Consider the following 16,872-nt stretch of genomic DNA (forward strand, 5'->3'; position numbering starts at 1 on the left):
TCCAGGGCAGCACTGGCATCTCCTGTGTGTGCCAGAGTCCCAGTGATGACCTGAGGAGAGTAACTGGGCTGCTCATCAGTGAATGGAGACTCTTGGATTAATGAATTGTCATCCCTCTGGCAGTGGGGCCTGACCCTGCTGAGGTCTGTGGGAATTTTCCTGTTTGATTCATCAGAACAAGAATTTCATCTCCCAGGGAGGATTTTTCCCTGGCTCTGTCTGAGCAGTGCCTCAGCTGGTTGGCATAGCTCTCTCATTACATCATTGTTTCCTTGCTTTCACAGAAATGATTGACCCAGAGAGAAATATTTTACCTGGAAAGGGAGACCAGGAGCTGACAAAGGCAGGGAAGTGTCAAAATGTTATGTTGAAAAGACACAGAAGGGTTGAGAGTGGATTTGGACAGAAAATTCATTTAGGCTGAGGGAGCTCATAGGAAGGGACAAAGGGGAAAAAGAGACTGATTTCTTTGGGGCTGGGTGACCAAAAGGGAAAGGACTTGCACCAGAAATGCAGCCCATGGGTGGAGAGGGCAATGGAGCCCTGACAGGCTGCCCAGACCTTTCAGATACCTTCCTTACCATGTTTAAAATAAGTAAACCTGGGGTCTTAGGGGAAAAACTCGTTCCCTGTGAGGGTGGGGAGGCCCTGGCACAGGGTGCCCAGAGAAGCTGTAGCTGCCCCTGGATCCCTGGAAGTGTCCAAGGCCAGGCTGGACAGGGCTTGGAGCAATGTGGGACAGTGGAAGTTGTCTCTGCCCATGGCAATGAGATGGTCTTTAATGTCCCTTCCAGCCCAAACCATTCTGGGATTCCATAACTGCCTTGAGAACCTGGCACAGCCTGGAAAGAGAAAGTGGATGGGGGTGGATCTTGCCTGAGAAGCACAGACCACACTCACCTTTATGTCAAAGCAGGCGTCTTTTGCACCAAAAGTGATGCCAAAAACAACTTTCCCCATTGCAGCCATTTTCTCTGGGCAGGGAAATAAAGGGACAGAGTTCCTCTGGTGTTCTGGGAAGTTAAGGAATGCTGGGGTCACTCCTGATCAGTGCCATCCCACCACTGGCAGCACTGCTGACTCACAGGTGGGCACTTGCTTTGTTAAACCTCAGGTTTATTGGTTTAGTGTAAAGCAGAAAGGCAATTTTTCACCTGGGCATGTCAGATAACAATCAGAGTACCAACAGGGCCACAGATATGGGTGGCCCCAGCTTCTTCTTGTCATAGGTTTCCTGAAAAGTTACAGCAAAACCAAAGAGTGAATCCACAGCCATATTCTCCCAGGGGAGCGACAGTCACAGAAACCACAAAATCTCCTTCCCAGCAGCTGCTCGTGCCGTGCCAGTGGAGCCTGCAGCTCTGCAGGTGCTGCAGTGGCTCCTTTGGGAACCTTCAGCTCTCTGTGGTGGCAGGTGACAGGTTTTTGCAGCAGAGAATGATGGGTTCAAAGCAGTACTGAGCCACGTATTCCCCAGAAACACAGCTTCCCATCCGGCACAAGCCCCCTCCATGGTTACAGCTGGCTGGTCCATGAGCATCTCCTGGACAAGGGAGCAGCAAATTCATGGATAAAATTTGTGGGATTCCTTCTGGCACCATGTTCCCAGCCAGCCAAACCAGCACTGGGAGCACACAGAGAGCTTGGGCACCTTGAGCACACCTGGGATCCCCATCCCACAGACAGGTTCAGATATCCATGCTAGAAATCCCAAGCTGCTAAGCCAGCTTCCCTCAAGGAATGTTTTATCATGGAGTTGTTTTTTTCAGGATGTTGGCAAAGACTGTGCATGGGAGGTCAGAAAGGTTGTTCTCTCCCTGCCAAGGAGGCAACTGCAGCCTGAGAAAAGACAGGAACATTTTCCCAGAGGTTTCTCCTTTAGGGCTTCTCCCAACTCAGTGGTGTGCCCCATTCTCACAGCTTCCTCCCTGCTAATTTTTTGTATTCCCCCAAGGGATTAAATAATGAATTTTCCCAAAGTACCTCACCCACTCTCTCACCCAGAAAACCTCTTTCCTCAGTACCTATCACAGTGAAGAAAGATCATCCCTGTTCCCAGATATCCTGTTCACCACCCCAGGCCTTCCTGCTCTTACCGTGCTGGGTTAGGGAGATGAATATGAAAACAAACACAAGGATCCCCATTCCTTTGGCTCTGCTGGAAAATCGCAGGGCTGGGAGTGAGATTTCACAGAAGCCTCTGTGTGCTGCTGGCATGCTGGATGGCATCTGGGAAGAGAGGGAGAGTAGGCAGGAGTTAATTCTATTCCAGTCCCGGAGTAACATTTGCTGCTGAGAAACCCTTTGGTGTCGTTCTGACCCAGCGCTGCTGCTCCAAACAATGCTGACTTTTTTCACGTTCACTGGTTCCTGGCTTTCCTGACTCCTCTCCTTGGCAGCTGGCATTTTGGGCTGGTAGAATTCCAGCTGGAAAAAAGAAGCTCAGAGGGATCCTCTGCCCTTCACCTGCAGCCAGAAAATCCCTTGGAAGTGACAGGGAGGAGGGAAGCAACCTGCAAGGGAAGACTCCTGAGGATCTGCAAGGAGGAGAAGGATGCAGGCTGGGAGAGATTAATTTTTAATCTGAGCTTGTGTGAATATTTTTCCAGCTGAAACCTGCGTGTTATTTTTTCTTCCCCAGCTTTGGCTTCCAAGGAATTTGGGACGCTTCATTCCTGGGTGAGATGAGCACACAGTGCTGGTGGAAGAGCTGTTAGTTCAGCAGTGCACCCTGTGGTGGTAAATCTTTGGTGAATGTGCAGCTCTGGCTGTAAAATGTGATATTCCAGCTGCCCTGCCTAACCCTGCTGTTTGCTGTCCCTACAACTGCACTGTGAACACAGGATAAAGAGGATAAAGCCCCTTTCTCCCTTAAAAAAATACCCAAACAGAACAATGTAACTAGAATCATGGAGTCATTTAGGTTGGAAAAGGCCTCCAAGGTCATCAAAGCCAACCATTTCCCAGCTCTTCCAAGCCACAACTAAATCATGTCCCCAAATGCCACATCGATCTGTCTTTTAAATCCCTCAGAGATGGGGACTCCATCACTGCCCTGGGCACTCTATTTTAATGCTTAACCACTCTTTTCATGAAGAAATTCCTCTTGATGTCCAACCTGACCCTCCCCTGGCACAGCTGGAGGCCATTTCCTCTTTTCCTGTCCCTGTTCCCTGGGAGCAGAGCCTGACCCCCCCGGCTGTCCCCTGATGTCAGGAGTTGTGCAGAGCCACAAGGTCCCCCCTGAGCCTCCTTTTCTCCAGGCAGAGCCCCTTTCCAGCTCCCTCAGCCCCTCCCTGAAGTGTCCAAGGAATGATTGGATGTGGCACTCAGTGCTCTGCTCTGGGTGTCAGGGTGGGGACTGGTCACAGGTTAGACTCGATGACCTTGGAGATATTTTCCAACCTTAATGATTCTGTGATTAATTGTTCTCAGTCCTCTAGAGCTCCAAGTTCAAAATCAACATGGTAGATAAGACTAGGCTGGTAAAAAGGATTGGGAGATGGGGTTTCCAAGGATACAACAGCAATTTTTTTTGTGTAATTCTGCATGTAACAGAGAGACATTCTGCCTCTTTCCATAAATGAACTACTGCTATACCTGTTTATTTATCATTTATTGCCTTCTTTACATAAAGACACATGTCACCTCTAGTTAATTACACACTTTGCATGTTAAGAACAACAGGCACATCTACAACACTTGGAATAAAACTTGCTTGTTTTCTTGGCTGTTCTTTCCCATGATTTTCTGCGGTCCCACGAGGTTTTTGTCACACTTCTGTGCAGCACTTCCATCCTCTGCGAGGGCAGAGTCCCTCTTGTTCTTGCAGACATCTGATTTCTGGGGGCACACAATGGCCCCCCTCATCTTGGCAGATGTGGAAGTTGGATGTCGTGTCTGCAATTCAGAGGGTTTAAGTCAAACCTGACACTGCCATCCAAACTATCTCATACACAAAAGTTGTTGGGAAGTTGTGTTTACTGTGTCCCCAAAAGCGAAGACACAAAGATGAACTTTGGGGCTGATCACAGCACTTCTGTAAAAGAAGGAATTTGTGACCCACCAGCTTGGAAAATAATTAAATGAGGGAGGGATATTGTAGAGCTGTGAAACAGATGGATGCAGAATGACTACATTTCAAGTAGGTGGCACTGAACAAAATTGGGAGGGATGAAGTTTTAAAATAAATTGAAGGAATTCCTAACCTGGGGAAAAAAAAAAGCCAGTAAGGACTTTTAAACACAAGGATCCCTAAATATAAAAATCCTGAGCTGCAATTTCATGAAAGCCAGAATGATATATAAGAAAATGTAATGATATGGTTTTGGTTACTTTACACACACAGAGTAACTGCGAGGAAACACCCACTTATGGCCACAGACAGATCCAGGATGCTGGATCAGAGGAACTTTAAGATTAGCACAGTTGTTTCTAAAGAATATATTAATGAATTATTCACACTGAGGATTATCTATTGAGGAGCACCAAAACCAAGCAATTCTTGGAAGATTCAGATAAAATACCATGGAAGAGGTCAGCTGGCACCTATTAAGCAGAGCAGGGTGGGTGCAGCCAGCAGTCCCCCAGCAGATGATTATAGGAAGATTTACCAAGGAAGGAGGACTCTTTGTGAGCCAAAATTTTTATTTAATTTCCCCAGTTGGAGGTAGAGCTTTGGATCATTTTGGCCAGCCCCAAAGGCTCCACACTGATATCAGTGGAGTAACACACAGATCCACTTGGAAAGAGATAGCTTAGACTATGTGCCTGGAAGTGTCAAAGGCCAGGCTGGATGGGGCTTGGAGCTGCCTGGGATAGTGGAAGATGTCCCTGCCCATGGACACCTTCCACTATCAGGGGGAAGGTGGAACTGGGGGTGGAACTGGATGAGCTTAAATTCCCTTCCAACCCAAACCGTTCTGTGATTCTGGGATTTGGAGGCCAAGTTTGCTTTGCTGAGTTCAGCCATTGCCCCCCACATTTTGCCCTGCTGGGCGCGGCTCCCACACGTACCAAGGCAGCAGGTCCTGCGGCGCCGATAGCAGGTTCCAAAGGCAGCGAACGGCTCTGGGCAGGATTTCAGGTGGAAGCAGTAGCCGTGGTATTCCAAACAACGCAAGGTGTCCCTGGGCAAGCCGGGACCTACAGGGGGAATGGGATTCCCAGTTGTGCTGCAGGATCAGTCCATTCTCATGGTCTTCCTCCTGCTGAAACCCCACAGATCCCGGTTAGGGATCTGACACAAATACCCCCAAAACCCAGTTTTGAGGAACTCGTGGGACCTCAGAGCATTTCAAGGAAGGATTTTGTGCAACTGGAGTGAAACACAGAGGTTGATGGCAATTTTCTGAACATATCCTGCTGTAATGGGAAGGAACAGCTCAGCCTTGGATGCTTCTGAGTTCTGGGATTGCAGTGCTGCAGGAACATGCAAGGGACATGCAAGGTCATCACATGCTCTGAAGATAAAATGATGACTTTTAAAAACTCCCAAAGGCAGAATCTGGCTCAATTAACAACAGGAACAAGCAGTTTGCCCAGTCCCTTCTTTCTCTGAAAGCCTTTCTTCAAGGTGAGGAGTTTCATTAAACATGAAGAACAGGTAGGATAAAAACACAATTAAAAAATGAGTTAGTGCAGTGACAAAGGGGAACCAGAATATTCAGAGAGCTGAAGTCAGTGGTGCAGTTCAACTTGAACAATACCAGGGAACAATACCTCTGCTCTCTTCTACCTACACAGAGGGGACAATTCTTAACCCTGGGGTTAGAAGAGGAGGTGATTTCCACAGTGCCATCATCCAAAAGTGGCATAAAGATATTTCAAAGAGTCATAAGACCTGACAGAGGCTTCTGTGGGGAGGTTCTGCAGTGACACCTGCCCACCATAGGTTAATTTTGCACTTCTGCATTTAGACTGTGAAACAGGGAATTGCTCTAAGGAAGGGAGCTGAGGAGGATGTTCTGCACCTCCACATGAGCAAGCTGTACCTCCTACACAGGCAAACCCCAGCGTGGGGCTTGCCCCTTACCTGGAACAGCCTGGAGGAGGAAAAGCAGGAGAGCCATGAGGCAGGAGAAGAGCTTCATGGTGGAAGGTCTGAGCTGCAGTGTGGAGAAAGGGCCACAATGCCAGAACCTTTGAGCAGGGGAGGAGGGAGCACTCTGGCATTTATAGGGCAGGGGGAACCTTGGAAGGGGTGGCAGGGGAAGGCAGCAGGTACAGCCTGACCTCTGCACATGGCTCAACCTGAACAATGGCTCAGGGGCACAAAAACAAGGGGACAAAGAGCTGTGCCTCCCTGCCTGACCACTGGATGGCTGATGGGAGGGCTCCTTATCAATATGGATCCACTCAGAGAGCATCATTAACTTGAAATGTCAATGTGGTTGTTAATGGATTATCTGGAGGAAATTAGACATCATTTGGTGGGAGAAAAGACAGCTGGGATATCATAGAATCATCATGGAATCATAGAATAGTTTGGGTTGGAAAGGACATTAGAGATCATCCAGTCCAACCCCCTGCCATGGGCAGGGACAGCTTTCCCTATCCCAGATTACTCCAAGCCCCATCCAACCTGGCCTTGGACACTTCCAGGGATGAGGCAGCCACATCTTCTCTGGACAACAGAGAATATCTGATCCTGCTGCATGTCCTGTGATGCAACAGTTGCTCCCAAGAGAAACAAATAAATAATAATCATCATTTGTGTGTACATTTTTAATGTACACCAACATATAACATTTTTGTGTTTTTTTCTGTGAAAGGTTCTGTGAAGAAAAACAAAGTGGATGGCATTCCTGTCCATGGCAAGGAGCTGGAATGAGATGATTTTTCAGATCCCTTTCAACTCAAACCCTTCTGCCATTCTATGTTTCTATGAGATATGAAGTGTAGATTGTCAGTTTTCAGGTGTCACCAGCAGCACCTCCAGCTTTGGTGCACAGAGAGCACGTGACAAGTGAGATTCATGAGATTTCCTCAGCATTTGTCTGTACAGAGTTTGAATGATATCAATAGACACATGGAAGTGGCAGCTGACAGCTCAGTTCTCCCTCCATCATTCACTTCAGCCTTTACTTACTTTCTGTACAAGGTATTTATTGATGTTGTTCTGACCCAGCAGCCTTGATATCCACAATGCAAACCTCCCCCTCAGCCATGTGCATTGTTCTCTGTCTGCCTCCCTGCTTTCTTTGTTTGCTTTCCATTGCAAATTTGCAGATGCCATCCACTCGTGAAAGAGAGGTGTTTGTGTCCATTTCCAGGTGCTCCAGGGGTGAAACAAAGGCTGCAGCAAGAACCCTTCAGCTGGCTTAGGTTCTCACTGAATCCAAGGGGATCCTAGCTGAGATATTCATCTCAGCTCTCAGGATCTGTCATTGTACTCTGTCAGACTGGAGCAGACACAGCTTTCTCAACAATTATTTTATAAATCACACCAAAAAAAAGTCTTGTTCTGTAGTGATGGTCTGCAAATGTTTGCCTTTAAAAATTTTATTTCCATGGGAGGTGAAGTACAAATTCAAAACCTCAAGTGTGGTGGCAATGATGGAAGAAGAGTGGCTGCCCAGTAATTTCACATTCAAAATCCCTCCTCATCATTCCCAGAATGTCCTCACTATCAAACTACAAGTGGTTATACAATCATAGTCCCCTTCAAATTAGGATCAGAAATTATCCTAGAAAAAAACCCAACTCTGAAATTCAAGTACCATCTCAGTCTGCCTTGATGCCTCTGCACTGTTTGCTCTTTTTTGCTCTCCTCCTTTCCCAGGTTACTTTCCCAGGTAATTCCAGGTCAGAGACATGTTTTATATGGATCACAAAATAAATGCTTACACACAGTGGAAGTTCTGCCCCTCGCCTAAGGATCTCTTGTGAGAAGCTGCCAAGGGAGCTGGGGTGGCTCAGCCTGGAGAAAAGGAGGCTCAGGGGGGACCTTGTGGCTCTGCACAACTCCTGACAGGAGGGGACAGCCAGGGGTGGGTTGGGATCTTCTCCCAAGAAACAAGGGACAGAGCAATAGGAATCACATCAAATTGCACCAGGGGATATTTAGATTGGAAACTGGGAACAATTCCTTCACACAAAACTCTGTCCAGCCCTGGCACAGCTGCCCAGGGCAGTGGTGAAGTCCCCATCCCTGGAGGGTTTTGCTTATCTGGCCTGGGACTCACATCCCTTGGAATAAGGAAGTTTTTATGAGAAGGGAAGACTTCTCTTTCATTTTCAGTCATGGGACAGCTCTGAAAATCATACCTGGGATGCTAGATTTATGGGAATCATCTGTTTTCCCAAAGCACTTAACCAGATTTGTGTTATGGCAATGTAAATCAGCAGGATTTGACTGCAGCTGGGCTGAAGTGGTCCCGGAACTGGCTGAAAACCTGACTTTATTTACAACATTGTAAGGAGCAAGTGACGGAGTGGGATGGATGAGGAGAAGTGCCACTGCGGGTGGTCAGCAGGGAAAAATATGGGGGGGAAATCTACTAGCAACCATTGGTGTTGAATAGACAAAAACTTTGGGCTGTGGAGGAAAAAACACTGCATTTCCAGGAAGGAAACAAGCTGAATTTCCAGTCTGACCTTGGGATGGAGGATCCTTCAGTGCACAAAATTTATCTCCAGCCTGATTTACAGCTCATGGAGCCCATGAGCTGGCTCCTGGCTCCCTCTTGTGGGAAAAGGTGCTGGAGGAGAAAAGGATCCCGTGGTGCAGGATTTGCTCAGGTGGAAAGGTAAAAGCAAGAGGAAATGCTTCTTTGCTCCATCCTCAGCACTGGTAATTCATGGGGAAAATGTGTGATGGTTATTAATATGTTTGGACAGCAGGGATGGGATTTGGTTTCAGGCGTCAAATTTTACAGAGGAATTGAAGTTTTGGAGGGAGTCACATTCAAGGTAAGTGTTTAACTTTAAAGTTAATGTTTTCTAACTTCATATAATCTTATAACATTTCTAAAACTTTTAAAATCTCTGTAATTATAGTAGTACTGAGAGCTCAGCTCTTACCAGGATTAGGCTGAGCCAGAGAGGAGTTCCCTGGTGCTTTGCCCACAGCCCCTGCCTGTATTGCCCCTCTCCAGACACCCTGGTACCCAGCAGACTGCCTCCAGCATGTCTCCCATGGGGTGGGAACGGAGCTGGGAATGGAGATGGAGAGGTCTAAGGAAGGCTTCACCTCCTTACTGACACTGTTATCCATGGCATCCTTGCTCTAAGGACCCATGAGAAAAGGACTGGGCAGCTGGAGTTGGTGGTGGTCCTTGCCTGCAGTGGTGGGACATCCTGCCCACCTTGCAGGAGCTCCAGGTGCCGCTCCCAGCAGCACAGGGCTGTGCCCGGGGCAGGACATCAGGAGCTGTGACTGGCCTGGGCTCACACATGTTCTACTCTACCAAAACCATTTCTGTCTGGGTCCACAGCCAAAACCCACCTTGGGCTGCCCTGTGTTTCCCCCTGAGCCACCATCCTCCCTTGGAGCATCCCTAAGCGTGGTTCCTGCCCTCGCTGACCCTGCAGGTCCCCTCATCCCACCCCACACCTTCATCCTGCAGCTCGGTCTCAGCAGTCAGGCCTTGGCCACCCTCCCCTCAGGCTGCCCCTCCACAGCCACAGCCCAGCTCCTGGGCTGCAGGGACACCCCAGGGTGGTCCCCATGGGAAGGACATTCCCAGTGGCCAATCCTAGGCCCCGGGAACCCTCCACCCCGACCTCGTGGCGCAAGGGCAGCGCATCTGACTCCAGATCAGAAGGTTGTGTGTTCAAATCACACCGGGGTCAGGCTGGGGCACCACTGGCACCCCTTTGCTTTTCAGGGGGCTGTTCTGTGGGAGGGTGTCTTAGGCTAGGGGTGTGTATTCTATTTCCATCTGTTGGAGGTGGGGCAGTTTTCATCTGTTAATTGGGCAGCTTTTATTTATATCTTCCAAAATCCATCTTCTTTCAGGGGAGATATCTTCTGTTAATGGGCCAGTGAGCATCACTGCATGGCAGATAAAATTCCATCATCCCATTGTGAGATGCTCCACCCAGGGGGAGGAGCCAAGCATTCCTACCTGGATATAATCTGACTCTTGGAACACCACAGGTGACCTTTACCCACTGGATTCCCAGAGGTGCAGCATTCTTCACCAGATTTCCAGAGGAAGACCAGGCTCATCTACACCACCACTGGACCTTCAGAGGGAAACTCCACCCTTCTACAGGATCCCTGCTTCAACAGAACCACAGCTGGCACTGCAGGAGGGCTGCAGCCACCATGGAATGGGACTGCTGTCACCACCCTGACCCACAGGGTGTCAGGTCCTGTTCTGACTCTGGCAGTGGCTTGTTTTCTTTTTGTACCATTGCATTTGTATTTTTAATTTTCCTAGTAAAGAACTGTTACTCCTCTTCCCATATCTTTGCCTGAGAGCCCCTTAATTTCAAAACTATAAAAATTTGGAGGGAAGGGGTTTACAGTTTCCATTTCAAGGAAAGCTCCTGCCTTCCTTAGCAGACACCTGTCTTTTCAAACCAAGACAGAGAGGCAGGGCTCAGGGTGTAGGGGCACAGACTAGACTATACAGGGAACATGATGTCCAGAGCTCTCCTTTGAGCAGGGAGCTGTGCTGGATGGAAATTACAGGTCAGAATGCAAGCAGGGAAGTTGTGTTGTTGTGGGGGTCTTCCAAAATTTACCTCCAAAAGGAGCTTAATGCCTTCCTCAGAAAAATGCAGGAAACTTTTTAACTACAGGCTCAATAACTTCTGGAGGACCTGCACATGCTTGATTGGCAAGGTAACATGGGGTGGTATGGTCAGTCCAGGGTATATCTGGAGGGAAATCAAGAGCAATTACTCTGTGTAGGATTATGGAAAAAGGGACAAGTTTCTGATGAACAATACAGAAAGACTTTTTCAAGAATATAAAGACCATCTGGAAAGCTGTAGTCTGGGCAATCACAGCTCTGAGTCTGCCTGAACAGTATGGAAACAATCCTTCAGAAAGCCATGCCCAAAAGGAGGAGAGATAAAAAATGAAAATGACTGGAAGGCCAAGGATTTACCAAGGGTGGACCACCCTAGACCAAAAGAATAAATTTCTTTGAAGTGATGATTTCTTTGGTGATCAAGTGGACACTGAGGAACATAATTTATTTTGATTTTGGTTTCACCTATGACAAGGTCTCCCTGCAGCAGGACACACACACAGAGCAACTGAGCTCAAGCCAAAGGCAAAGCAAAGGGCCAGGAGCAGGCACTGAGGAGCTTGGGGTCAGGGTTGGTGGTCCAGGGGACCCTTCACTGCTGGATGCTGAACTGGGTGTGCCTTGGGGTCTCTGTGGTGGGAGCAGAGGCTGTTCCACAGAAGGAAGGACACGGCCAGCCCAGCGGGGACATGGGGATGGCGAGGGGACAGGGCCAGTGGCGCAATGGACAACGCGCCTGACTACGGATCAGGAGATTGCAGGTTCGACTCCTGCCTGGCTCAACACTTTTAGCCCACAGAAATTCCTCCTGCTCCCTTTGTGAGCTCCTCCCTTCTCCTGACCATCATCCACCCTCCCTCAAGCTCCTGATGTCCTGTCCCACACTCCCAAAGGAGCAGGGCTGGAGCCCACACCAGCACCAAGGGCAGCACAGCAAATCCCTCAGCGGAATGCAGGTACCTCCTGAACTGCTGTCCCACAGCCAGGACAGAGCCAGCGCTCCCAGGGTGTGCTGGCACCTCGTGTGCCCTGGTCCCCAGCCCCCTGCAAGGCTCACACTGGCCTTGCTGCCCTTTGTCAGTGCCTTGACAATATCTGTATGTGACAGCAATGGTCTCAGTGTAGGGCAAGGTCCCAGAGAAGCTTTGGCGTTCCCATCTTTGGAGTTTTTTAAGGTTTGACTACAACTTGATGTCAAAGACTTGTTCCCTGAGCAGGGATTAGATCACCTGCTTCCCAGGGATCTCCTAAATCTATTTTTTCTGTACTTACTTAATTCTGTCACACAGCCCATCCAGCGATGGGAAGCCCCCAGAGCCCTGGGAGGGCTGGGCCAGTGGCGCAATGGACAACGCGCCTGACTACAGATCAGGAGATTGCAGGTTTGACTCCTGCCTGGCTTGCAGTTTTCCTGCCCACAGCCTGGCTGTCATATTGATGGTGACAGGGGACATCTTCCCATGGTGACCTGCCTCTCTCTGGTGTTGTCCCTTCTTGATGGGCTTCCTGCATAGCAGAACTTCCCTCGCATCAGGCCCTGAGTGGACACACTGGCAAAAAAAAATTCTCTGTGAGATGGCAAATCACTAAGAAAGGAGCCCAGAGAGGCTGTGGCCTCTGCATCCTTGGAGATATTCAGTCTGAGGATGCAGCCCTGATCTGCACATCATAAATGAAGCAGAAGTCTGGACTGGAGACTGCCACATGTCATTTCCAATACGAATCAGTGTTATTTGATGTAAAATTCCCGTTTCCATGTTCTTTTGTTGCTTCATCCCATATTTCCACGTTTATGGTCCTGTCATCAGTGTTTTGTACCTTCAGTGTCTGTGGCTTGGGCCAGGAGGTTCGAAGGTGTCCATGTGCAGGGTAGCCCAGACCAATTGGCCATCAAGCAAGTGTCAAACCAAGACAGCAAGATCTTGCTACAGCTCACCTGCCACCCCTCTGTCACCAGGCAGGAGCAAGTGGAGGTGGCCTTGGGCTAAGCTTTCCCCTCCACTGGGCACCACAGCTCCAGAGAATTCTATAAAGCCTGGCAAGTTTAACTACACATCCCATAGGAACGCAGGATGTGCCCTCCAACCTTCCACAGCAGCTGAGCTGAGCATAGAGCACAGTACAGGCATCTCCTCTCCTGGGTGGTGAAAAACTGGTGGGACCACAGCTGAGGAGGGCAAGGCTGGCATGGAATGGACAGGTGGGAGCAAGGTGAAATCCTGCCACTTCCCTTTAACCACCCATAAATCCAGGTGGTCCTGAAGTGAGGACAGCAGGTGGGATCAGAGGCTGGGGCCAGTTCCTCAATGGACTGTGAACACACCTAACTATGGATCAGGATCAGGAGACTGCAGGTTTAAGTCCTGCCTGGATTACCCTGAAACTGGTGGTGGAGGTGACAAGGGACAGCTGTTTTCCTGAGATCCTTAACCTTCCAGGCTTTTTTCCATCTCTCCAACATCACCATCACAGGAACACCATTTTGTGACATCAAAGCTGTGAGCAGGGCACTGCTTCCAGAGCAGAACTTGTCAAGGCACTGACAAAGGGCAGCAAGGCCAGTGTGAGCCTTGCAGGGGGCTGGGGACCAGGGCACACGAGGTGCCAGCACACCCTGGGAGCACTGGCTCTGTCCTGGCTGTGGGACAGCAGTTCAGGAGGTACCTGCATTCCGCTGAGGGATTTGCTGTGCTTCCCTTGGCGCTGGTGTGGGCTCCAGCCCTGCTCCTTTGGGAGTGTGGGACAGAACATCAGGAGTTTGAGGGAGGGTGGATGATGGTCAGGAGAAGGGAGGAGCTCACAAAGGGAGCAGGAGGAATTTCTGTGGGCTAAAAGTGTTGAGCCAGGCAGGAGTCAAACCTGCAATCTCCTGATCCGTAGTCAGGCGCGTTGTCCATTGCGCCACTGGCCCTGTCCCCTCGCCATCCCCATGTCCCCGCCGGGCTGGCCGTGTCCTTCCTTCTGTGGAACAGCCTCTGCTCCCACCACAGAGACCCCAAGGCACACCCAGTTCAGCATCCAGCAGTGAAGGGTCCCCTGGACCACCAACCCTGACCCCAAGCTCCTCAGTGCCTGCTCCTGGCCCTTTGCTTTGCCTTTGGGTTGAGCTCAGTTGCTCTGTGTGTGTGTCCTGCTGCAGGGACACATCTGGGATATCTTGTCAGAGGTGAAACCAAAGTCAAGATAAATTATGTTCCTCAGTGTCCATTTGGCCATCGAGGAAGAAATTGCATTGTCCCAGAGTGTTCTGCCCTTGGGAAATCCATGGTCCCTGTCTCCAGCCATCTTCACCTTCTTCCTTCGTTTCAGGAACATTCTCACCTGGCCTCTGAGATGGGATGGACCAGACTCTTCTTTACGCTTTTCTTAAAAAAACTCCTCATGGTGTTCATCAGGAACCTCTCTCTATTTCCATCATTTTACACGGAACCATTTTCCTTAAACACTTCAGGACTGACAGTACCATCTCACCTGGTCTTCCAGGGAAATATCACATGGAGATAAGTCCAGGTTGCCCAGGAGCAACTGAGCCTGCAGCTGTGAAGCTTTTTCCACTTTTCAGAGAAAGCCTTCACTCCCTTCAGCTTTGTCATGAGGCAAAGTGCAGCAGACACCCACCACATCTCACTGCTTTGTCCTGCACTTTGGTTATAACCTGTGACCTGTGAATCATGGGTTTGATATCCATGCATCTTCCAGGTGAAAGGGGCCTCTGTCCCCAGGAGGGGATGGGCTGTGGAGTTTTTGCTTATTTTTTTGTTAAGGTTAGGATTAAATGTGTGAGATGGTATTTCATGTTTGGACTCAGATGTTTATTAGTTCTTAACTATATCATAGTTCTACAAACTGTGAGTTCTACAGTATTTTCTTTCAGAAAACTAAAGATGGAGCTGTATCTTTCTCTCTATAAGGTTTTGTAAGGATAAACTGTTTAATTAAGAAATGCCACTTGAATTATTTTTATTTTGAACTTAATAACTACTCATGGCTCACAATGTGGGTTTTTTTTATCTAATGACATAATACTATGAAAAAGAAGGTGAAGAAGTGTGAGTCTGCAGGCCCCAAGTTGGGCAACTCCCTGGGGGCTCCCCTGGCAGGGGAAATGCTCCTGGAGCAGTTCTGAGTCAGGAACAAGAGATGTATTGGACTTTTTTGGTCTTCAGCTTCTGTTTATCCTTATCTTATCAAAATTTCAGCACACTGTCTGCACCAGACTCTGCATGCAGGAAAAACAGCACAAAAATGGCCAACAAGCTCTTGTTACAAGGCCTTTTAAGTCTAATAAAAAATTAATCTACCCAATTAAGAAGTGACACCTAAATTATTTTCCTTTCTAACCCAATAACTGACCCCTAAAGACCCACAATGTGGATTTTTCTACCCAGTTAAAAAATACCACATAAAACCAAGAAGAGGAAGAAGAAAGAAGAAAGGAACTTGAGATAATACCCTGTACTGTCCATCTTGAATCCATCCATAACATACTAAAAATCCTAAAACCTAAATTTCTCACCCATGTGACATTCTACACTACTCTCTACAATCTCTGCAATCTATTTCTCATTTTTGTGGTCTTGAGGCTTTGGAAGTTTTCTCCATGAATGAGGATCAAAGTCAGTGCTCCCCTGGGGGCCAGGATATCCCAGAGCAGACAGAGAAATATTCTCAGTGCCCTTGGTTTCCACAAAGAAGATGGACTAGCTTTTGCTATAAAACCTCTATTTTGTTTTATATATATTACTATATTCTGAAACCTTAAACTCTGAGTTTTCTACTATGTGATATTACACACTTCTGTTCAAACAACACACCCATAATCCCAGTTCTATCATTCAATTTTGGAATCCTTCTCCACAGCATCAGGTCAAATGCAGTGGTCTCTTGGGGGCCAGTGTCTGTCAGCACAGAAAGTCTCAAATTATCAGTAACCAGGGTTCCACCACTGGGACATCATTTTTCCTGTCTCTCTGGAGGCACCACATCCAGGAGTCTGTTTTTCCTGGGAGAAGCTCTCCAGGGCTGCTCTGGGCAGTGGCCATTTTGGCCTTCTTCCTCTGAAGTATCTCATTTAGAGCCCTCTTTGTTTAGCAAGGCAAGACAGGCAACGATGATGATGGTGCCACTCCTCTGTGAGGCGAAGCAAAATTCCCATTCCCTCAAAGAATGCCCCAAATTCCAGGATGACATTTGAGCAGAAGTTGCCCCATCCCTGACCTCGTGGCGCAATGGCAGCGCGTCTGACTCCAGATCAGAAGGCTGTGTGTTCAAATCACACCGGGGTCAGGATGCCCCCTCTGTGGGGGTGTGAGATGGGCACCTCCTTTTGCCCTCCCACTCAGTAACTCTGTACCCCAAATCCCTGCTGAAGGGCAGTGGGTGAGCCATGGCAGAGTGGTCTTTCCTTGCTGGATGAGTGTTCAAAGTATCTTCAAAGTGATGCTTCTTTAAAGTATGACTTCAGCTTTCCCTTATCCTATGTTTGCAAATTTGACAGGAATAGTGGGCACCCCAGATGTAGCTTCATGTCTGGGTATCAATTCTTCTGGTCCAAAACCCCTTTGGAAGGGTAAGTAGCTGTTAGGAGGGATAAGATCCCTTAGTATGTTCTTCCTCAGATTGACTAAACCAAATTTCTCCCCATCTCTCTTCACATCCCCCATATCTAACTCCCCCACCACCTTGACAGCTCTCAATGAACTTGTTTCACTATGCCAGCGAGGTTTTTTTGTTGATTCTGTTGAAACACCTGGCTGTGGGGAGCCGAAACTGAGCCATCAGGACTGGTCATCAGGATCTTTAACTCCCTGCTTAGTCTTCTCTTGTTTCCCCATGGTGAGATGGACAAAGGGGATAGAGTGCTGGGAAAAAGGCTTGAATCTGTAGGAATGACTTTATAGGAGTTATAATTCATAAAAAGTAGTTGAAGTCCTTTAAGGGCTCTTTAAAGATCAATTTAAAAATACATAAATAGGAGACATACTGAGACAAGACAATGGATCAATAAGACAGACAAGAACCTGAGATTCCTTATTCCATAACTCCTGGAATACCACTGAAGGGTTGAGTGAGCAAGGATTTCCTCAAGATGTCGCTGCCTCACTGCTTTCAATGTCACAGACTCCTCTAGGTTGGAAAAGACCTCCACGACCATTAAGTCAAAGGT

General features: G+C 48.3%; 1 protein-coding gene and 5 non-coding genes across 6 annotated transcripts; 4 read left to right on the plus strand and 2 right to left on the minus strand.

The window, feature by feature from the left end:
* Positions 1-3,772: 3,772 nt before the first annotated feature.
* Positions 3,773-6,971, minus strand: LOC110481442 (gallinacin-11). Its single transcript, XM_021550045.4, has 3 exons — positions 6,035-6,971; positions 5,017-5,145; positions 3,773-3,900 (listed from the first exon to the last, which is right to left on the minus strand). Exons 1-3 carry the CDS (start codon positions 6,369-6,371, stop codon positions 3,773-3,775), a joined length of 594 nt encoding a protein of 197 aa, XP_021405720.2. The 5' UTR covers positions 6,372-6,971.
* A 2,752-nt stretch (positions 6,972-9,723) lies between these two features.
* Positions 9,724-9,795, plus strand: TRNAW-CCA (transfer RNA tryptophan (anticodon CCA)). The gene has a single exon. It is a non-coding gene; the product is annotated as a tRNA-Trp (tRNA).
* A 1,620-nt stretch (positions 9,796-11,415) lies between these two features.
* TRNAR-ACG (transfer RNA arginine (anticodon ACG)) lies at positions 11,416-11,488 on the plus strand. The gene has a single exon. It is a non-coding gene; the product is annotated as a tRNA-Arg (tRNA).
* A 548-nt stretch (positions 11,489-12,036) lies between these two features.
* Positions 12,037-12,109, plus strand: TRNAC-ACA (transfer RNA cysteine (anticodon ACA)). The gene has a single exon. It is a non-coding gene; the product is annotated as a tRNA-Cys (tRNA).
* Positions 12,110-13,544: 1,435 nt separating this feature from the next.
* TRNAR-ACG (transfer RNA arginine (anticodon ACG)) lies at positions 13,545-13,617 on the minus strand. Its single transcript has one exon. It is a non-coding gene; the product is annotated as a tRNA-Arg (tRNA).
* Positions 13,618-15,920: 2,303 nt separating this feature from the next.
* TRNAW-CCA (transfer RNA tryptophan (anticodon CCA)) lies at positions 15,921-15,992 on the plus strand. The gene has a single exon. It is a non-coding gene; the product is annotated as a tRNA-Trp (tRNA).
* The last annotated feature ends 880 nt before the right edge of the window (positions 15,993-16,872 follow it).

Source organism: Lonchura striata, chromosome 3 (genome assembly GCF_050655825.1).
Source record: "Lonchura striata isolate lonStrDom1 chromosome 3, ASM5065582v1, whole genome shotgun sequence".
NCBI classification, from domain to species: domain Eukaryota; kingdom Metazoa; phylum Chordata; class Aves; order Passeriformes; family Estrildidae; genus Lonchura; species Lonchura striata.

Coding starts and splice junctions, on each gene's coding strand:
- LOC110481442 (XM_021550045.4), bottom strand. CDS start 6,371: ATGATGCTCTCTGAGTGGATCCATATTGATAAGGAGCCCTCCCATCAG. Junction 5,146..6,034: donor CCTCCTCCAGGCTGTTCCAG/GTAAGGGGCAAG, acceptor TTCCCCCTGTAG/GTCCCGGCTTGCCCAGGGAC. Junction 3,901..5,016: donor CCGCAGGACCTGCTGCCTTG/GTACGTGTGGGA, acceptor TCTGAATTGCAG/ACACGACATCCAACTTCCAC.